At 41.0% G+C, this 23,573-nt stretch overlaps 1 protein-coding gene across 1 annotated transcript in view; it reads right to left on the minus strand.

Moving 5' to 3' along the window:
* Nucleotides 1-23,573, minus strand: part of LOC122810120 (transcription initiation factor TFIID subunit 4-like) — a 1,443,428-nt gene that overhangs the window by 1,197,139 nt on the left and 222,716 nt on the right. The window contains exon 2 of the mRNA XM_044081596.1: nucleotides 2,612-2,772. Coding sequence (XP_043937531.1) covers nucleotides 2,612-2,772 — 161 coding nt within the window. The remainder of the gene's footprint in view (nucleotides 1-2,611; nucleotides 2,773-23,573) is intronic.

A 23,573-nucleotide genomic window follows, 5' to 3' on the forward strand; every position in this document is an offset into this window, starting at 1 on the left:
CACTTAATTAAATCCTCTTGTCTTCAGGCTGCATGATGGATTGGCAATACTAACACATGAACCCTTGTGCAGCAGACTGACAAGGCAAGAAATAATTGAAGATGGTACATGCTGATGGCCGTTTACACCACTGATATACCCACATTGGCTCGCAAGGGTGTCTGCTGGGTGGGAGATGGTGAAAGCCTCTGCTACTTCAGTCAGCCTCAGCAAACCTCTTAACTTGTTACTCAAGAAGTATGGACAGATTTAAAAATAGTGGGAGAGACAAAGGCCCAAAATAAACAACAATTTTGAACTACTCTAATTCACTTTAAAAGTTAATAGAACAGAAGTTGCATCAATATGCATTTTCTGAACAATAAGTAAGAAACTCTAATATCCAGCATTATTGACGGACTGTAAATTCAGTGACTTCCTAGATAATCCACAACTGTACGAAGAACAGGACAAAAATATAAGGCAAAATCAGGGACATCTGAGAGGTATGGGCCAGGAGGTACAGCAAGGAGTCACAAGACTGAGTTACTGCAACACTGACTACAAAGTTTGTCTTCCTGTACTCCATCAGAGAAGTAAATTTCTTCCTCATTCCTGCTTTCCGAAATAAGAAAGCGTCCATCATCTCATGACTGGAGTTTCAAGCCCAGTAGAAGTCAACAATCAGAATACAGCTATTTATTATAATGGGTACTTTCTTTTAACTATTTGCTTCCAATTTATGTATACAAAAAAAGAACGTGCATAGAGGTGCTTTAATGCTATACTGTTGTTTTGCACATCATCCTAATAAAGTAGATGGGAATTTGAAGGGCTACTCCCCATAATCTCCTAAGAATATAAACGCAATACCTTGAAAACAATCAGAAAAAATAAAAAGATGACAGATTTAAAACTAGCTACAACATTTATCTATATTTTCCATTTCTTATAAAGGGATCTAATCTGAATGCCTCTAAAACTAGTAGTCCAGTTTAAATCTGATTATCCAACATAATGCCAGGAATTTCATTAAAATAAATGGTAAAAACAGAAGAGAGAGGAGAAACAATAATAAGGAAAATGAAAAGCTAAAACTATACTCTCTATTCAAGCACTCCATTTGAGCTGCCTAATTTTAATGCAGTAAGGTAAGGCATAATCTTCACTGAAGGTCTTTAAGAACTTTCAGTATACAGATAGTCCCAAAACATTCATTTTAAAAAGCAGTGCAGCTATCAATTCTGTTCACAGCAGCATGCATAAAAGACCAATACAAACTACAAATACTGTTGATACATCATCAAACAAACACATTAACAAAATATATAGCAATATTTGAAAATCAGGCCTAATATGATCAAGATCCTCTCAAAATCTAAAAAAAAATTAAAAAGTGGAGAAAAAAAAGATCCTCTTAAAATCATCTGGTACACAAAGAAAATTACAATATATGCATATATTTTTCTTAAAAAGTTATGGTGCAGCTGTTCCACAACCTTTACAGTTAGGAGCATAGTAGACCTTCACGTTTATACTATACCTAAGGCTGATGTTCATCTTCATCTACAGATGTTAGTATGGCCATTTTGCATTTCTAAGTATGGGGATTTTAATTTATGGTATCTTCACATTACGGAAATATATATAATTTTTACTCTCACAGGAAGAAGCTCATCAGTTCAATTTGCAAATGGGGTGCCATCTGTGTGAAGTCTGCATGTACTCCTTGTGTTTACATGAGTTTTTTCCAGGTGCTTCGGTTTCCTCACACATTTCAAAGACGTGCATTTGGTGGATTGGACACACTAAATTGGCTGTACACACAAGGATATACGTGTGTGTGTAGTATGGAAATAACAACCACGGCAGGGCTAACCACCCTGGCATGTGAACACTGGCTCTAGAGGAGTGTCACTGTTGATATGATAACCCAACCCCATGTACAAAGATAGGGGAAATGTGTCATGGATGGATGCAATATCAACTAAACAGAGATATTTTCTGGACATGTACTGTATCCTACCACCCTGAAAAGAGGTGATTTATCCATCTGTAGTGAAAACAAAATGCATTGTAGCTTAGCAGAATGTCATTTCAACTTGTTTGTGCAATCCTGACTAATTTCTACATATGAGGCGCACTTTTTAGGGAAAATAAGTATTCCAGTATGTTGTTGTTGTGTCTTTCGGCTTTTCCCAGTTAGGGGTCGCCACAGCAGAACTCCAGTCCGCTAATGACTGGCAGTAGATTTTTACGTGCCGAGTTGCCAGCCCTGACACACAACCTTCAACGAAGGTACGCCCATTCACGCATGTCTCCACACAGAAATAGGTATTCCAGTATAATTTTCTGAAAATGCCATTAGCATGTAAACCCAGTCTGGAAACACAAATATTTCTTGATAGAGAGCAGTGATAGTCAAGAATAAAAGCATAACCTTGAAAATGGTTACTTGTAAACAGGCCAAAGTTCCTTGCCACTGGAAGATCATCTGTTAATATACTTTAGGTGCACTATTTCAGGAAAAAACACACACATGCACACAAACTGTCCTAAAGGCAAGCAGTAGACAAGACATCCATGCAATAACTTCACAACTACAGAACTGTGTGGGTAAGAAATTTCTTACCTGTGTTGTAGGTGCAGACAAGCAAAATGCTGGCCTACTGACTGGGGCAGCAGGATGTGGTAAAGTACTGCTCTGAGCATGAACTTGTGCCTGGGCCGATGCTAAAGCCTGTTGAGGTACCATAACTAACTGTCCAGTATCTGTACGTACAAGGACAAAACCTGTGAGAAAAAACAGTGCAGGTATAAGATGCATATTCTGCAGGATAATTCTCTTCCACATCCTGTGTACAGACATTTCCCTGCTGGTGTAAGGGATTAAACTACATTATGTTACCAGCTACTGATGTAAGTGATAGCAGGATTCAAGAATTTTTTACTCTAGCATTATTTTATACACTACATAACATAATTGCACATCTGTGCAAGTTATTTCAACCTAGTTCCTGCTTTTTAAGCACAAACACTCCTTTTAAGGCATGGCAAATATATAATTTAAAAAAAATAACAGCTTCTGACCATCTTTATCAGTGTTTTTGCTTTGACTATATTGGAAAATACCAGGTAAACATTATGCAGATCAAAATTAACAGAATAAAACTCTCTTCCAAAGAAGCACTGCACCAAGGACCTATGCAAACAATGAGTTACCACATGTGTCAAACAAAGCAACCGGAGTCAAAGTCTAGTGTTGCACAGTACCTCCACAAACCAACCACCCTATAAAAAATGTTTTATTTTTCACTCTAAAGTTACAAGATTACATTATTTACAACGGTAATATCTGTATTCTGTAAATGTTCCTTCAGCAAACTGGCAACAGTTTAAAATTCCAAGATTTATAAGTGAAAAAAAAAGTCCTGGAATTCCAACATGGTATATATGTACAAAGTCCCCATTTTTGCATATTCAAAGTCTAGAATCAGTGTGTCCCAGAATATTGCCCTTTCCTCAGGATATGGCAGTCATGGAATTAGTATATACAAGTAGTTCAGGATGCTTGCCCCTCTGCAAAAAATAAATTTAATCAAGAACAGCAGCTGGCAACATTTACCATTCACATTTAGTTTTCATTGTTTTTTTTTCTTTTCATAATGCTGTGACTCAGAATTGTAATAGGGAAATTGGTAAACTCACATTTAGAAGACATCACTCACCAAAAAATATGTGTCAAACTATAATGTGGCACTTCATGTTCCTAACATAAATGGTTGGATTCTGAATGGTTCAGCTTGTGATGCAGGCAGTGGGAGGCTGCTACATGCTGGAAGTAAGCTACAAACATGTATGCCAATAACTAAGAGACAGAACTAGAAACTTTATGAGTTATCACTAGAGTAGAGGAAAGTACAGTTGCCCAAGTCTTACTTCCCTGGGAGAGTAGATGTTCGAATTCATCACTGCCTCAGTGCATTTTGGGTCATCTGCCAAGGTCATCCAGTACAGGACAGTTTTAAAAAGCTCATATTCCCTTCCTTCCCTCTCTCTTCCTATGACAGCTGATAAGCTAAGCATATCATGAGAGGGAAGCCTTCTGCTGAGTGTTCAGGCTTTTTTGTTACTAAAAAGGAAAGCACATGAAGCTAGAATCATCTAGCAAGAGTAAACCTGCAGCCAGTCACAACACAATATAAAAAGCAAATCAAACAACAATCAAATCAAAGAGGCTGAAACATCAACTATGCACAGTCTGGGGTATGGTAGGTGGGTGCTACCACTTAGGCAGTAAGGAATTCAAATATGTAGTGTTAAAGGTAAGTAGGACTTGTGCAACTGTACTATGTTCATCATTCCCACTGCCTCAGTGGGATTTTGGGTATATTCCCAAATATTTCTCTACTTGGGAGATGGGATAAGGATTCAGGAGCCCCTGGAGAATAGTCCTAGTGAAAACCTGGCACTGAACCTTGTAAAGGAATCTAGTTTTAACCCTTTGTGAAGCTATGAACAGAGGACCAGGTTGCTGCCTCTAGAATGCTTAAACAGTCCATCCCTTTCCACTATGCCATTGAAGAGGATAAGATCCTAGTCAAGTGAGCCTTAACCTTGTCTGGAAGAGATTTACCATGGATGGTGGGAATAACAGAAAACAACAGCAGAGGACTACCATCACACAACAGTCTGACAGAAGACAGGTTGACCTTTCTTAGCCCCCCTATAGTAGACAAACAGATGTTCAGCATTCCTAAAGGGATTTGTTCTGTTAAACTAGTTCCTGAGCTGCCTGTGCTCATCCCAGGCATGTAGTATTTTTTCTCCCTTTTTTTGGATCAGGATAGAACACTGGGAGATTTATGGCTGGAGTCAAGAAAAAATTCAGAAACAACTTTAGGCATGAATGATAGATTAGTAACACAAGCCTGTCCTTGGGAAAAATCAGACAGGTTTGGCCCAATATGAAAGCTGCACCTCAGAGACCCACCATGCAGATGTCAGAGCAGTAAGTAAACCAGACTTCCAAAAAAAAAAAAAAAAAACTGTAAATCAGCCTACCTCTCAACTGTACAGATTTTCGCCTTGGATTTTTGGTTTGTTCTTCCTAAAATTTGTAGTTTTCTGGCAAATCATTGAAGATTGAATTTACTAAATAATGACAGACATTTGAGTTTCAGACTTTATATCCTTCATAAAATTTATGGTAACAAAAAAGAAATTATGTTCTTACCATAACATTCCATCTGTGTTGTCGATCTTCATTTATTCTTGACTGATGGGATCGGAATCGACTCGGCCGTTGTACAAAGCTCACACCAGACAAAAACTCTTGAGCTAAGGCTCTTCCCCATACTGCCTCTCTTCCATTACCTCAGACTGAGTTTGCCTACCACTAAGAAAATTTGGAAGCTCTGTCTAAGGAACAACCCTTTGACATAAAACCCCCTAGATAGATCCAAACCCCAGGTGGAGGAGTGGGGGGGGCAGGGTGGAATGTCAAGAATGAATTAAGATCAACAACATAACTTCTTTATCTGATGTTGTCAATCTTCATTTATTCTTGACTGATGGGACAGAGTCCCCAGCTACTTCAGATCCTGGGTGGCCTTAAGGAAGAATATTTCTGAGCACCACAGAGCCAAAGAATGTTCTTCCCCTGGAGACCATATCCAATTTGTAATGAGAGATAAAAGTATGTGAGGCAGTCCAAGTTGCAGCTGTGCATATGTCTTCCATAGAAGCTCTGGAATGGAAGACTACTGAAGTGGAAACAGATCTTGTAGAATGAGTTCTCTAACTTTTGATGGTAGTTTGAGTTGATTCTGGTTGTATATAAAGGTAATGCAGTCTCTTAACCATTTTGATAAGGTGACCTCTGATATAGGATTGCCCAATATAGTACCTGAAAAGGATAGAAATAGTTGGTTTGATTTTCTACAGGATTCTGTTTTGTCCAAGTAAAACCATAATTGTCTGTGGATGTCCAACATATGCAGACAGTATTCTCCTTTGTTTGAAAAATTTGGAAAGAACACTGGTTAGTCTATGGTCTGGTTGATATTGGACTCTGATATAGCTTTTTGAAGGAAGGAGGGATTGGTTCTGACTGATACTCTTTCTTTGTGGAAGATTATATAAGGATGATTCACACACAACACCTGTAACTCTGAAATTCTCCTAACAGATGTGATTGCCACTAGGAAGAGGGTCTTTCAAGATAAAAACCTAAGGTCACAAGTGGCTGTTGGCTCAAAGGGCTGATGAACTAGGCATTGAAAAACTCGGGTCAAATCCCAAGGCGCTAACGGATCTTTGAAAGGGGGTTTCAAATGCTGAGTGCCTTTTAGAAAAACTTTGCACAGACGATGATACATCAACGAATGATCATCAAAACAGTTATGAAAATTCAAAATGGCAGCTAGATGAACCTTAATTGTAGAAGTTGAGGTTCCCAATTGAAATAAGGTGGTTAAGTATTCCAGGACCTTATCCAGTGGTGCGAAGGAAAGGAAAAATGCCATTTTTAAAAGTCCAAATAGAGAATCTTTTCCATTTACTTGGGTAAAGTTTTCTGGTGGACGGCTTATGTGGAGCCAGAAATTTCTTCTGCACAGGGGAAGACAAGTTGTTCTGCCTGGCAATTACCGGAATTGGAGAAACCAAGTAGTCAGCTTGAGATGTTGATGGCTGGGATGCACCAAGCCCTGAGAGAGAGACAGCAGGTCTAGAGTTGGATGCAGAATCCACGGGAGGTGAAGTCAAAGAAAGGAAAACCAGACTTGACGGGGCCAGTAAGGTGCAATGAGAACTTTACTTCTCAAAACTGGGGGATTAGTAGAATTGGGGGAAAAGCATGCAGAAGTCCTGGGGGCCAATCATGAATAAGTGCATCTCTCAGGGACTTCCCTTGAGGGGTAAATTACAGCAAAGTAGCTGCTGCATTTGTGGTTTATGGGAGAGGTGAACAGATCACAGCAAGGCTGACCTCATCGACGAAAGATCTTTATCGTTATATTGGGATTGAGACACCACTCGTGAGGCAGAAGGGTGCACCTGCTCAGTTTGTCCGCAATCACACTGGAGTTCCCCTTGATATGCACTGCTCTCAGAAAGCAGTTGGAAGCAATTGCCCATTGCCAAACACTTAGGGCTTCCCGACATAGCTGGTAGAATCTGGTACTCCCCGTTTACTGATATATAAGACTATGGACATGTTGTCTGACTGAATAACAATTGTCCCTGATGGAAGGGCAGACTGAAAGGCTTGCAATGCTAAAAGCACCACCCCCAGTTCTAGGACACTGATGTGCAAATTGACCTCTTGTGGGAACCAAGAGCCTTGGACAGTCTTTGCCAGAAAATGCCCCCGCCCCATCTGGGACACGTCCGTGGTCACTACGGCCTTGGGCTGAGAGGGGGAAAAGGGACGATTCCATAAATTTTTCTCTCGCTTCATCCACAATGACAAATCCTTTTTGCAGCAGTTTATCAAGACTGGATGGGACACGGGGTGTGTGAGAAGTGACCACTGTGATGCCAAGAGCCATTGAAGCAGCCTCATGTGACATTTGCTAGGAAAAATAATGTTATTGTCACTGCCAGAGATCTGAGAAGTTGTAGTACCAAACGAGCAGGAACTTTGTCTTGGGAGAGGATCATTTGTAGTTGCCATCTTAGCTTTAACAATCTGTGACGAGGAAGGAAGGCCATACAGGATTTTGTATTTAGTCTTGCTCTGATAAATTCCAGATCCTACATGGAAAATGGTTGTGATTTTTCTTTGTTGACTGAAATGCCTAAAGTTTCAGGAAGATGAAGAGCAAAGTCTATGGCACAAAGAAGTAGATGCTGGGAGAGGGCAGTGGGGATCCAGTTGTCTACATATGGAAACGCACTGAATCTCTGCAGTCTCAAGTGAGCTGCTACGACTGCCAGGCATTTGGTGAACATCCTGGGGGCTGTGGTGAGGCCAAAGGGCAGTGCTCGAAATTGGTAATGACTGGCTCCTAGCCAGAAACAGAGATATCTTCTGGATCGCTTGCCCATCTTTATGTGGTAATACGCATCCTGAAGATCCATAGAGCACATCCAATCATCCTTCTCTAGAAAGGGACCAACAGACTGAACTGTGACCATCCAGAATTTTGTCTGTTGTGAAAATTTGTTCAATCAACTGAGATCCAAGATTGGCCCCAATTGGTGGGACTGGTTGGATGACTTTTTAGCGAATATTCATCATGTGTGTCCCAAGTAGCATCAACAGGACTGTTGACTCTAGACATCCCTTCAGCTGTATGAGCAATAAGTTGCATAGACAAATTTGAGATAGACTCCAGAGTGGCAAGCTGAAGAGCAACCTTTATCTTGACTCATCACACACCTTTTTGGTGGCTGTCACCACCATGGCCATCATCACTGATAGAATCTTGTCTGGTCTCCAGGAAATAGGATCTATGGTGTAAGGAGTCTTCCACGCACACTGAATGATCAACTTGACTAGATAGAAAACAGATTCCTCAGAGGATCCTTTATCTTAATCAGGATCCCAGGTCCCATGGGTACAGTGAGATGCACTATTTGCATTAAACCAGCTGGCACTGGAAGGGTTAACATTCCAGAAGGAGATTCAGGTCTTTCCACAAAGGGACTGAACTGCCATGGGGTATTTACAGGATCAATCTTCAAAACCATGGTCTGCTCAATCTGCAAGAGTTCAGGCACTAAAGCCCTTACAGGTATCACAGATCATTTAAATTTCCTGATGATCTGCCATGTCTTATCAAGCACACATGGAAACCTCAACAATGGTGTATATAGAACACAACTTTCTACATGGCAAATGAGATCTGGGGTAATGGGAAGATAGGCAGTATGAACCCATCAGTCAAGAATAATGAAGATAGACAACATCAGATCATTTTATTCTAGCAACTTTATTATCCCTATTCTGGGGTCAAAATGAAGCAAGGTAATTTTTTCAAGAGCAAAGTTGAGATGCCAGGGTGGAGTAATTTGCTTACAAGGGAGTCTCATGTACAACACTCCTTTCATAAACTGTTCGACTACAAAAAGAGAAGAAAGACAGACCCTTGGATAGACAAGTTGAGATGGCTACAAGATGCATGTACAGATGGTTTGCCATATCAAAGTAGCTTACACAAATATTTCAAAACCAGAGTAGTCAAGACCCTTTTGGGACCTCTGTCATTAGCTAGGCATTACTTACAAAAACCTCACACTTGTATCATTTTCTAGCTGTAGATTTTCTTGCCTCTTTAAATACCTGTTGCAAATCATCACAGAACAAGTGCCTAAAAGGTATAAAAATAAAATCATCCAGGCTGTCAGCTGCAATTGCTCTAAGCTGGGGTGTACACCTGATGCAGTATGAGAAGATAGTACAGTTTTGTACCTACCATAAATGTAGATGTCCGAACTGGATAGCATCTGCAGTCATAACAAATGGGTTGTCCTGTCGTCAGGCAGCCCTTCGGTCGGCCAGATTCCAAAGTCTGGGTCCGGCTTCGGCTGATGTCGCACTTCATCCGACGTCATCCCTGCTGGTCTTCGGGTATAAAGGCATCAGCCGACGCCATTTTCCTCAGTGTTTCTTGCCCCAGATGCCAGTTGCCCTCCTGGAAGGCTAAATTTTGGATAAATGCCAATGTTTCCAAAAAAGTAGAAGGCAAACACAAAAAATAAGCATGTATGTACATATATACAAACAAATACACCATAAGAGACTCCCCCCCCAGCTAGCTATTAGGAGGGTAAATACCCTAGGAGTACCACAGAGGGGAAGGAGGGTGGATAATCCTGACTGCAGATGCTATCCAGTTCGGACATCTACATTTATGGTAGGTACAAAACTGTACTATGTCCTTCATGGATGCATCTGCAGTCATAACAAATGGGTAGAATACCATAGCCAAACTAGGGGTGGAAGAAGAAAAGTTATGGTGTAGTTAGGATCCCTTGCAGTACAGCAGTGGCAAACCCTGCTCGGGATCTAGAGTATAGAGGTAAATTATAATGCTTGGCAAATGTATGCACGGAGGTCCAAGTAGCCGCCTCAATAATGTCCTTGGTTGCCACTCCTCGTAAGAAAGCTGTGGTAGTGGCTGTAGCCCTTGTAGAATGAGGTCTTATGTTCTGTGGAATTGGTTTTCCATGGTAGGAGTAACAGAATCTTATGCAATTTCCTATCCATTTGGAGATTGTCTGTTTGGAAATTGCTTTTCCTTCCCTTCCTGTTGCGTAGGCTACTAAAAACTGGTCAGTTTTTCTGTTACTTTTGGTTCTGTCCAGGTAGTAGCGTAACTGCCTATGTACATCCAAGGTATGCAGCAGTCTTTCCCCCCTGTTCTGTGGATTGGGAAAGAAGGTAGGTAGGTGGATTGCCTGGTTTAGAAACACTCTGGATACCACCTTAGGCATAAATGTAGGATTAGTTCTCATGGATACTCTATCTTGATGGAAGATTAGGAAGGGTTGCACTGCCATTAAGGCCTGTAGTTCTGAAACCCTCCTTGCTGAGGTAATTGCCAGTAGGAAAGCAGTTTTCCATGACAGGTGTTGCAGATCTGCTGTTGCTGCTGGTTCAATCGGAGGGAGTGTCAACTTTTCTAGCACAAAGTTCAAGTCCCATGCTGGTAATGGTGGTTTCCTAGGAGGTTTTACATTCTTGATCCCTCTGAGGAACTGCCTGAGTAGAGGATGCGAAAAGACAGGTGGATCGAAGCTGTATTCTGCTGAAATAGCTGATGCATGTATCTTGATGGAGGAATAGGACAGGCCTGTATGTAGAAGCTCTGCCAAGTATTCCAGAATGTTAGCAATATCTATGTTCGACACATCTTTTCCTCTTTCAGTACTCCAAATGACAAACCTTTTCCATTTTCCTGCATAGTTCCTTCTTGTTGAAGGTCTGCGGGCTTCAAGGATAATGTCTTTAACCCTTTGGGAAAGGTCTGGGTTAGTTGCTGCTATGTGATGTTCCAGGCAGTCAGTTGCAAGGTTTTTAGGTTTGGATGCATGATGTTGTAGTTGTTCTGAGTTAACATCAAAGGCCTCAGGGGTATTGACCACATTCTCTCCCGAGACATGCTCCTCAGCAATGGGTACCAGTGTTGTCTTGGCCAATTCGGAGCTATCAGGATTATCCTTGGACGTTCCTCTTTGATTTTCAGTAGTACCTTGTGCATCAAGGGGAGAGGTGGAAATGCATATGCTGTCAGGCCTTTCCAGCTGAAGGATAGAGAGTCCACCTTCCATGCAAGTGGGTGGAATGCCCTTGTGCAGAATTTTTTGAGCTGGTGATTGAGTGGGGATGCAAATAGATCTATTTGTGGCATTCCCCATTTCTTTGTGATGGCCTTGAAGATGTCCGGGTGTAACATCCATTCGTGAGCATCCGAGGTGGTTCTGCTTAACATGTCTGCTAGGGTGTTCTCTTTTCCCGGCACAAATATTGCCTGTAAGTGGATGCTGTGGCTGAGAGCCAGGTTCCAAAGTTCCAAAGTCATTCTGCATAGGGGGTATGAATGAGTGCCTCCCTGTTTGTTGATGTACCACATGACTGTGGTGTTGTCTGTCCTTATCATCAAATGGCCTTCTTTGAGGAATGGTCTGAATTTTTGGATTGCCAGTTTTACTGCCAGCATTTCTTTTTGGTTTATGTGCAGGTGCAGCTGGTCTTGAGTCTACAATCCTTGTATGCATTTGTCCAGCATGTGCGCCCCCCATCCTAGGTCTGAGGCATCCGTTGTGATGGTTTGGCTTGCTCGAAAGTTGTGGAAGGGTAAGCCTGGGTTTGCCTGGCATGCTTGAGCCCACCATAGGAACTCCTGTTTTAGGCATGGGATTAGTGGGATTTCTGTTTCTAAGCTGTGCCTGTGCTGAGACCATAAATTCTTTAGGTACCACTGTAGCTTTCTCATATGCAGTCTGGCATGTGGGACCAAGATTATGCATGATGCCATGAAGCCCAAGGCCTGCAGAACTTTTCTTGCTGTTAGTTTGTTCTGCTTTGTTAATGCCAAGAAGTAAAGAGGGAGTTCTTTTTGTTTTTCTGCAGTTAGGAATGCCATTTGTTTTACTGTGTCCAATTCCGCTCCCAAGAATGTTCTTGTTTGGGATGGTATCAGCCTTGACTTTTGTAAATTGACTGTGTATCCCAGGGCTTGTAGCAAGTAAATGACCCTTTGTAAATCTGTTGTCAGCTTGCTTTTGTTGTCCGCTTGTAACAGGCAGTCGTCCAGGTATGGATAAATTTGGATTCCCTGTAGTCTGCAGTGAGCTGAATACTCTGGGCGCAGTAGATAAGCCAAAGGGCAATGCTGAGAATTGATAATGCTCTGATCCTGCAAGAAATCTGAGGTATCTTCTGCAATTTGGTCGAATGGGGACGTGCAGGTATGCCTCCTTGAGATCTAGAGTTACCAGCCAACACTCCTTGCCCAGCATGGGAAGGAGTTGCTGTAGGGTCAGCATTTTGAATTTTGGGACAATGATGTATGTGTTTAAGACGGACAGGTCGAGAATAGGTCTCCAACTTTTCTCTTTTCTTGGTACTAGGAAGAGTCTGGAGTAGAATCCTTTGCCCTGTTCTGTTATTGGTACTCTTTCCACAGCTCTCATCCTTGTTAATTTGGCTATCTGTTGTAGAACTTCTATTTTTTGATTTGGAGGTAGGCTTGGCATTCCTCTTTTTACTGGTAAGGTGTGGAAGTGGAACCGGTAGCCTTGGTCTATGGTTTGCAAAATCCACTTGTCTTTTGTGATATAGTGCCAGTTTTTCGAAAATAAGGCTAACTTTCCGCATAAAGGTGCTGCTATTTGCTCCCTGGTAGGCGGTGTCAGAGCCAAGTCACTGTGATTGTCCTGTTGCAGTGGCAGTGGGTGTGTCTGTGCCTCGGTTATTGCCTTGCCACTGTCGTCCTCTGTAGGCACCTCCTCTGGATTGATTTCTGCCTCTAGAGCGTCTATTCCTGCCCCTTTGGGATTTTGTGGAGTCTGGAAAGGACCAATTTTTGGCAGGCCAGTTCCTGCTAAACCTTGGGGGCTGAACCTGCAAGAAATCTTTAACTGTTTGTACAGATTTTGCCTTTTCTTCCATTTTCTTCATTACTTGCTGGGCAGGTGTACCAAATAGACTGGCCTTATCCATAGGAGCATCTAACAGTTTTGCTTTAACATGATCCGGTAAGACCTGTTCTTTCAACCATGCATGCCTTCTTATCACTGTGCCAGTCATGGCTGATCTAAATGAAGCCTCCAGTGCATCATAGCCACATTTTAAAGAATGGTTACTAACCTGTTGGATGTTATTCACCTTTTCTAATACATATTTCTTATCTAAGGATTCATCAGAGGACAGTTTTTTAGTTAACTGATCAAGCATAAACTCTTGGTATTGGATCATATGAAACTGACAGTTTAAAGCTCTAGCTGAGAGAGTAGCAGAGGTGTAAACTTTTTCCCCATCTCTCTAAGGACCTGGATTCCCTTTCAGAAGGAATAGGGTTTTTTGCTGTGGTCGAGGCTACTGCCTTAGGCCCCTGGGATATAGTTTCGGGATCTGCAAGTGGGGCCTTGTATAGATGGTGATGAGTGTCTGGCACCCTGTAAAATCTATCTGGTTTGGCAGGGGCTGGAGGTAAAGAATCAGGAGCAGTGCAAACATCATTAAATGCATCATCCACAACAGGCAGTACAGGAGGTATAGCTAAGGGCCTATGTTGTGGTAAGTGCAGAAAAGTCCTAAGCCTTTTTCTTGAATCTGAGAAATCTTGTCCCTGCCATTGGAATTGTTCTCTCATGGCATGTAAGGTTTCCCCAAAGGAAAATTCCTCTGGTGGAGAGGCAGCTGGAATGGATTCTTCAGCATCGGAATCTTCATAAGTAGAAAAAGGAGCCTCTGGCTGGTCTGTAATGTCTGAGTCATCTGCAGAATCATCAGAGGACACTGGCTCGGGGCTCTGCTCTAGGTCTCTTTTCTGGGGGCTGAGAGGCCCTGTCTGGGTGAGATTGGGATCCCCTAATTAAGGATATTAAATCTTCTGCCAGAGTAAGCATTTGTGAACTTGAAGTGGGCCTGTGTGAGGGGGGCTTAACAGGCACTGATTTAACAGATTTGGCTGCTTTAGCCCTGGCAAAGGCCTTAATAGACATGGCTGCAGGAGGCCTAGCAGCACCACGTGCTGGGGTAGAGACATCCAAAGGGATGGTGTCTGATAAATCACTAGGACCCACAGTTGTAGGCAAAATTTCTGAGGCCGATTCAACTAAGGTAGCAGGAACCTCAGTAGTAGTCATGGATTCGGCTGAAGATTGACCGGTTTTCTCGGTTTCGGCCGAAACCGAGACACTCGCGGCTTGCTTAACCGTGGTTTCGGCCGAAACCGCGGACCGCGAGTGTCGGTCTTTTTCTTTGAGTTTTTTAACAATTTGGGTAGTCGGAGGATCCGACGGCATAATGTACGCAAAATCTGAGCCGAAAAACTGTTCAGCAAACTCCGACCGACGCCTAAGCGTCGTCGGTTGAAGGAAGCACAGGCCGAACAGGCTGCTACGTCGTGGTCTGGGCCTAAGCAAGGCAGACAGTAAGAGTGGAAATCTTTATGAGGTATTTGTTTCCCACAAGTTAAACAGTTATTGACTTTTTCTGACATCGGCTGAGGCAAGAAAGAGTCCCCAACGGGTACTTAGCTTTTAGAAGTCTTCAAGTAGTATTCGGTAGTAGTAATCTCTGGATCTGACCGACCGGCACTTGCGAACAGCTTCTGCTTCGGGCGCCACGCGGCAAGAAAGACTGAGGAAAATGGCGTCGGCTGATGCCTTTATACCCGAAGACCAGCAGAGATGACGTCGGGTGAAGTGCGACATCAGCCGAAGCCGGACCCAGACTTTGGAATCAGGCCGACCGAAGGGCTGCCTGACGACAGGACAACCCATTTGTTATGACTGCAGATGCATCCATGAAGGACATCCAGTCAGGAAGCTTGTGGTAATTGCTCTAGGCCAATGCCATTAAGAGAGGGAAACAACTTCGTCTAGGCCAATAGGGGGTTACCACAATGACCTTTGCTGAGTATTTCTGAATCTTTAGAAGTACCTTGGTAATCACTGGAAAGGGAAGAAATACATACAGGAACATTCCTGACTAGGGGAATGACAGTAACAGCGGAAACCATCCAAGCATGGCTGCAAGAATGACTTGAATAGAATTTTTTTCAGTTGTCTGTTTTAAAAGAAGTGGAACAGATCTACTTATGGTATCCCTCACATCTGGCTCAAGTCATGGAAGACCTCTACATGGAGCTTCTACTTGGGAGTGTGTGACCAGGATCTGCTTAGTCTGTCTGTCACTGCGTTTTGCTCTTATGGAATGTATGAGGCCTTAAGAGACAGAGAATGCTGTACAGCCAGCTCACAGGCCATCAGCGTTAACTAGCAAAGAGGGTATGAACTTGCACCTCCTTGCTTGTTCAGGTACCAAATCATGGTATTGTTGTCTGTGACCAATAGAAGAGGACTGGTGTCCATAAGTGGTGAAGAACTTTAAGGCATGAATCACTGCCAGCATCTATTTTACGTTTGTGTGTTTTGTGGACTCCAAAAGCCTTGCACTTGAACTCACATGGACATTGCTCCTCACTCAAAATCTGAAGAGTCCATCTGGGCAAACTGTACCCGGGTCTGAAGACAGAAAGGCAGCCATGGATTAAGAGACAGTTGATCCCCGTACCACTCTGGTTCTTGTTTCACAAATCCCAGTACTGTTACCTGGAAATCCAAGGGATGAAGTTGATGGGTCTAGAAGCAACACTTGGACCAACTGTAAGGTGAGCATTTTGAATTCCAGAACATTTACAAAGGAGTTTTTAAAAGAAAAAATCTAGGACAGGTCTCCACAGGTGCACCCTTTTTGGTACCAAAAACATTCTGGAGTAAAATCCTTTGTCTTTATGTATCGCAGGCACTAGTTCTATGACCAATGCTTCAACCATATGATGGAGCACTGAAGGAAACAGCTCAGTATGGTCTGATGGGTGTGGGAGAATTTCCCTGAAAAGAGGAGGATTTTCTACCCACTGTAAGGCATATCCTCTCAGAATTATCTCAGAACCCATTTGTTTGAGATTACTTGTGCCCAGGCTGCAGGGCTGAGAGAGTGAGCCTGGGGCAAGAAGCAGGAGGGTCGTCATAATGGTTAAGGTGTTTACCTCACAGACACAGGGTACATGGTTCGATTCTCACCTCTGGGAAATTGATTGAGCTTAAAATAGCCCAGAAGGGCAACTCACCTAGTGCAACAACCTTATGAAGAGAAGGAAGGGCAAAGGGGTGTGAGGGTTTCTGTGACTCGGCATAATCACTCCTTTTTTAGAGAACTGATTCTTTAATCAGAAAGGGCCCCCCCCATTTTTGGTTTCAAAGAATTATCCTGCTACTGTTTCCTTTTGGATCCCTGACTTTTGTTTGGCTGGGATTTTTGTTCTGCCCCTGAAAGGAAGATGCCTTGTTTGGGGAGAACTTGGGTACATGAAACATCCTAGATACCAAAGCACTGATTTGCCTCTTTCATCCCACTGTATGAAAATCTGTGAAACAAACAGCCCAAACATCAACTCAGAACTTACAGAAACATTCATAATTTTGGATTTTAAATCATCAGAGTAGTTCTGATTCTGTAAACAAGCACACTGTGTTAATACAACAGAAGCAGCAAGCATACTTCTTAAAGCATGTTTTGAAACCTGAGTCAAATTAGAAACCATTTCATTCATGTAAGACTTTTGTTCTGCAGGTAAAGATGCAGCAAAAACATCCAAACTATATACACTGTAAAACAAATTCCACATATAGCCTTGACAATTTAATATTCTAAAGGTTAGATTACTAGAGAGAGATATCCCTTTGACCTGATGATCTAACCATTTCCCTCTTTATCAATGGGAGATGGCTTAGATAAAGTCAAGGACTTACCTGAGCAGACAGCTGGGGAGAACACAACTGGGTCAGCAGTCAAATGAGAAAAGAGGCCCAGCATATTGATGAGACTATTATTTTCCCCAAGCTTTTTAGGAACTGCTAGAATAGATACTGGTGTCCTGCAGTCAGCTTTAGAAACATCTTCCATGGCTGTTAAGAGAGGAGGGATAGCCACAGAACTCAGCATCTTGTCCTCTCTATATGGTCATATACCTTGCCTAGCTCTGAGGAAGTTCCTGAATGCAGCCAAGCAAAAAAATCTCTAAATCTAGCAATTGTCTGAGGAAAAGTGAACATCTGTTTGGACTTAAGCTCAGGTTCACCTTTGGAAGATTCAGATCAACTGAACTCCATGTCAGCTAGGAAATCACCACTGTTCTCCTTGGATTCTTCTTCATTTTCTGAAATGACAGAAAGGTCTCTAGCCAAACTAGTACTAGAGCCATGTACAGGAATACAACCATCAGAATTAACTGTCTGCAGAACACTCAAGTCAAGTAAACCACATCAGCCTTATAAACAGCTATAATCTGATTATCAGCTGTATGATGAAGCGGTACTTATGTATTATCGCAACCAGATTTTCACAGGGGTGAAAATCGCATACCTGCACACAAACAACTGCCTGAAGCACTTTAAACTACTGATTATAGTCCTTACTAATGGGCAAAAAGTTAATATTACTTTCAGAAATGGCATACATTAAAATATTACATGACGTACCAACCTGGTAACAGCTGTTGGCCTCTTCATACACAGGGATGTGTTAGGGACGTATTCTGCATTTTTACAAGTCGGCAGTGAGATTCAGGGTTTTACACTTGTATTTGTATCATGTCATATTTAAATGTACGGCATTTCTGAAAGTAATGCTAACTTTTTGGCCATTAGTAAGGACTGTGATCAGCAGTTTGAACTGTTTCAGGCACTCGTTTGTCTGCAGGTATGCGCTTTTCACTTGAGAAAGTGCTGGCAAAGGTGTGGAGTGGGGTCCGCCTATGAGAAAAATGGAAAAGTTATATTTCTGCTCAACGGCCATTTCACAAAGTGTTCGGAAAGTACAACGGGAATTTTTACAGTAGTAAGTATAACAGAAAGGGTAAGAAGGAGTGTAACTTTCCAGATCCTCTTTCAAACATATAAAGCATCGCAGTTCCTCTGCTTTTGTGGTCAGTTTTGGTACAGCAGAGGGTTCTAGCTGTCTGTCTTTTATAACAACGCAATGGATGACAAATGTTGTTCCATCCGCGTTCGGTTGCCAAACTCCTGTTTTTGTTTCTTCCTCCTGGTCCTGTTGCACAAGCAAAGTGATAAAAAAGTAATTAGGAGTTTATATACCCAGTTGTACTTAAACATGCAGTCCTTTCATGAAAACATTAGGAATTATGCAATGTTAGAAATCTGGTTGCAATAATACACAAGTACCGATGAAGCTTCTGTTTCTTTTTCTTGTGAACTTCACCACTAAGTAAAATATCTGGGGAAAGAGCATTATGTCTGGCAAGGGGCTTCCTACCCCAGACTACTCCTGCACCTAAAGTGCTTAGTTCTCCCATACCTGTGCCAGCTACTGGAACAGCCCTAGAGGATGTGTCTAAATCCCATTCTATAGTGACTGGCAAAGTTACACTAAAGAGAGATAGGTCAAAAGATAAGTGGTCTGTGGGCCAAGCAGTGTCCCTGACAAAATCACTAAGAATACCCCGTTTCTTATTTTTATTTTCTTTTTTCTTTTTAAGTGCAATCAAATTTGATTGGGGGTTCCAGAGTCAAGACAGATCAAGTCAAGGGAAAGAACACCAGCCGGAAAAATAAACTGACAGTACCAGGTAATGTATCACAATAAGTACTTAAACGTTTCTAATAATACGCATCTTCCCACACAACTAAACTCTACCAAACTGTACTGTTAATACAAAAACAGTTTAAAACATGTTCAAAATTCTTCTACAACTAACAGAAGTTAAAGAATTTCCTATTTATAAAGTTCAAACACTAAAGCAACCCATGTGCCAAACCAGTGTTAAAAATAGCTCCACACTCTAACCACATTAAACTGCCATAAAGTAACATTTAATAGCAATTAACCTATATTTTCTTGTCAAAGAGTAAAATCTCCATGATACATTGAAATAACTTAATTCACTGTAAAATCATGGTCCAGTATTAAAAACACACAGAGAACAGCCATACATATAGTAAAAACTGTATAAATGCTGAAAAATCCAAGTTCTGCCATATTTTCCTGTGAAAAGATGAAAACGAACCGTAAAGACAAGCATACTGAATTTGTGGTTCTGACTGCATGAGACAGCCCCTAGTGTCTAACAGCACACACAACAGCACACACGAGCACACACAGCACTTATGAGAGAAACACTTAAAGTTTACTCAGAAACAGTAAAAACAAGCACTTGCCAAAGAGAGAAGCCAAACAAATACTGCGACAAACAGAAATTACTGCAAATACTGGGCAGTAAGCTGGAAAAATCAGCACTGGATCCTGTGAGGAGTCAGTGGACGTTCTTCCTTGGATTGCAGAAAAAGACTGAAGACTAACTTCCTGTGACAGCTGAAGGCTTCTCTCTCAGGATATGTTCAGCCACTCAGCTGTCACAGGAAGAGAGAAGAAGGGGAGACTGAGCTTGTCTTCTGAACGCTGTCCAGCACTGGGCTACTTTGGCTAATAACCCAAAATGCCTCTGAGGCAGTAGGAATGATGAATGTTACACCAGACATCTGAAAAGACGTACTAATGTATGCAAACATTTGAATAGAACTATTCTGCAATAGATGCAAGGAACATTATCCCCCGTGTTACTATCAAATGTTACATTGTAAATCAGTTAAGAACACATTTTTCCTGTCATGAAGTGGCTCTTACAGGCTGTAGTATGAATATTGATTTAAAGTTAAAGTGAAATTCATACTGTGATATTTTTACAGTAAACCTCATGCTACCCATCTATGCACCTCTTCATTGCTGCTTGCTGCCCTACTACATATTTCATTTAAATAACTATCTTTATTTTTGTCTTTTGCAAACTAACACAATGTTCTTAACAGTCTCCATCTTACATAAACTCGTATATTAAAAATTATACTAACATCCTGTAAGTATTAACAATCTATCTTTCACATGTAAACTACTGGACTTCTTTATATAGATGTAGATTATTAATATTTTACTGGCTTCTCGATGAAGGAAAAATAACTACAAGAATAGTAATAAATGTCTTAGAAACATCGATGGTTGTGAATGTTTAACACAAGACTTTATATAATACTGAAATATTTTAGGAAGATTTATAATTTTAACCCCTCCCTAGAAGAAGAAATAAAATAGAGGGCTGAATTAATGAAACACTTAAATATGTTTTAAGGATTCTGACATCACATTACTGGATATTATATTTATTAGCTTTTATTTACTGGGAATGTCCGACTAGGAAAGAAATTGAACATGTTCAACAAAGTCCAGGGAGTAAAGCTCCAGATGATATTTACAATGCAAGAGAAAAACAAAGCATGCGCACATAAGATGAACATATGAAACATGCAAATTTAAGCATTGTAATGTACATATCTTATTAAGACATTCTAACAATAAAACTTACCTGTACACAATGATATATGAATGTTTACAATGAGTTGTCATTTGAATACGAGTAAATGGCATTTTGTAAGACTTAATTTCAAGGGAGGTTTCTTTTAAAAAATTATTAAAAGAGACTGCATTTTACTGTCTTTATAAACACTATTATAGTATAAGAAGACATCTGAAAAAAAGTAGTAGAATAGAGTGATGGGTGAGCAAGGTGGTGGGAGTAGAAGGTAAAAAAATGTGTAAACAAAATCAGCCTGTGGGAATGGAGAAGTTGCAGAGTTTGAATGAAATTAATTCAGTTTTAAAATTACTGATATAGTAACAAGGTTCTGATTGCGTTAGGGAGTGTATCCCATATTTTGGAGATGCTTACTGAAAAGTGAGTTTCAAATGAAGTTACTTGATTTGGGGGATGATACCAAGGAGAGGTCTTTGAATCAGCAAAGAGCTTGTTTTAGTGAGTACCACTGGATAAGATTAGAGAATGGCTTTTTGATGGATTATGTGGTGTCTTACATGCCCTAATAAGTTGTGTATAGGATATGTAATGAGGGAGTCCAGGACAGTTTAACTGCTCTGCAGATGTGCAGCAATGGACTTGAATAGTGAGGTCGCATACAAATTTGTTGACTTTGTTACAACACTGTTTGCATTTAACGTGGGCAAAAAAAGGGAGATTAGTAAAATTTTTTGTGGCATAAAGTAGGCTGAGGGGGAGGAGGAAGAGGGTGTTGGCTCCGGTTTTCCTATTGTGGACACCCAGGAGGTGTTTGACTCTGTACGGGGAAATTTTTTTAATGTGTGCTTTTTGCCAAAACAGTCTATGCGAAGATTAAAATGCAGTTTGTTGCTGATGACAATACCAATTAATTTGGTGTGGGTGGTGAGGTCTATTTCAACATTGTTGGCAGTAGTAATGATGAGAGTGCTGCTGTCTGGTGGTATAATTTTGGGATGAAACATGAACAGTTTAGTCTTGTTAGGGTTTAATAGAAGTTGGGATTTTTGCAGCCAGTTTTCAATGGAGGTGAATGCTGTCAGGAAGATGCTTTGACAGGTTGTCAGACAGGATGTAGAACAGACCAAAGTGGAGCTGTCTGCATACTGAATAAGGAAAGCAGCTTTGGAGACATTGTGCATGTCATTAATAAAGATGCTAAAGTGAAGTGGTCCAAGTATTGAGTCTTGGGCAACACCTGATTTCACTGGGAAGAAGCTGGAATGGGAGTGTTTCTATTTTGCAGACTAATTTTGATTACTAAGGCAACTGGCGAAACAGCTGATGTTGGAGGATGTCAGTCCTAGGAGATGAAGCCTGAGCAGAAGGAGTTGATGGAAAACTGTATCAAAGGCTTTGGATAGTTTAAGAAAAACAGAGGAGACAATGTGGCCAGAGTTCCTTGAAAGTGTCTAAGAAATTAAGTAGTTCTGTCTCAGTTTTATGATGTGGATGGAAACCACATTGGGTGGGAGAGAGCAGATGGTTGTCAAGGAGAAAGGATAGGAGTTGTTGATGGATACATCTTTCCAGTACTTTAGACAGGGGGAGAGACAGAATTGGCTATGGGGAGGTAGCTGTTTAGTTCAATTAATGTACCGCCCTTGTGTAGAGGAATTATATGGGAGACTTTCCTCAGAGTTGGAGTACAGTTTTCAGTAACAGATATATACTTATAAGAATGGATGCTGGGTAGCAAATTCCTTCAGCAGCTAAAGTGACATTCTGCTGGCAAGTTGTCTGGGGCTATGGTTATGGGTTTGAGTTTATGAATGTATTTTTTAATGGTTGAGGTGGGGACAGTTTGAAAAATAAGCTGAGGTAAGGAAATTAGTGTGACAAGGGATGTTGTAGGGCTATGGAATAGTTCACTGGGGAAGCAGGGAAGGAATCAGATAGAAAGTGGCTGTTGAATTTGTTGATTGCATTTTCATTTGGCTCTGAAGGTTGTGGGTTAGGAATTGTTTTCTGATTTTAGGTTATTTAGGTTATGCCATAAGCTTTTGGGAATTTTTTGTTTGCAGGCTGTGGCTGATGGAGAAATAATTTATTTGATCTTTTAGGACTTGTAATTGACTGTTGTTTCTTAAGAAGCTATAAGTTTGTAGAGTTGGTTCAAGTTCTGTTTCTATGTCATTGTTTCCATGCCATCTTTGGTTTTCATAAGTAGTTTAGTTTGATGCATTAGCCAAGGTGTACTGTTCACTTTTGCTCATTTATGCTTTTGTGGGGCTTGCTGGATGAGGATGCTTAAGAAGGTTTGGTTAAAGAAGGAGACAGTGTCATCTAGCAAAAGGTATTTTAGGGAGTACCGGTTACACTGCTTAAGGATATCGTTGAAGGTAGTTGTGCTGAAGTTAGTTATGTTTCCTTCTGTGCTTGTAAATTGTGGATATTTATTTTATTTATTTATTTTATTTTATTTTACATTTGTTAACCGGGCTAGTCCAACTGGATACATGTCCATTTTCAGTGGAGGCCCAGGGAGAAAAGCTCCACTAACTACTACTTAACAAGTTAAAAATATACAGAATTATACAATAAAAAGAAAACATTTGCTTTAAATTTCTTCCAGAATGTATAGACATAAGAGTACAATATGAGGCTTAGCAGGTGAATAAGATTAGATATTTTACTTAGTTACAGTATTACTGCATTATACATGAGAAGCAAAATTAGATATGTGAAATATATTCTCTGATAGGAGGAATATATTTCACATATCCAAAGTAATCAATGCACCCACCATAGTAGACATAAAAACAAAAACATCCATTCTCAACTGCATTCTAACATCAAATCCAGAAATAAAATCCATAAATCTGGTATACTGCTAGTCACTTTTAGTGACAGTTCTCCCACATTTGACATTAGAGGATACTAAAAACCCACTAAAACCACAATTTACAAGCACAGAAGGAAACATAACTGTAGCGGATAGCATTGCAGCCTCAAAGCAAGAGGTTCTCCGGTTCGATTCTCGGCTGG

The sequence above is a fragment of the Protopterus annectens genome, chromosome 8.part1 (assembly GCF_019279795.1).
Source record: "Protopterus annectens isolate FY-2018-M chromosome 8.part1, PAN1.0, whole genome shotgun sequence".
Lineage (NCBI taxonomy): Eukaryota > Metazoa > Chordata > Ceratodontiformes > Protopteridae > Protopterus > Protopterus annectens.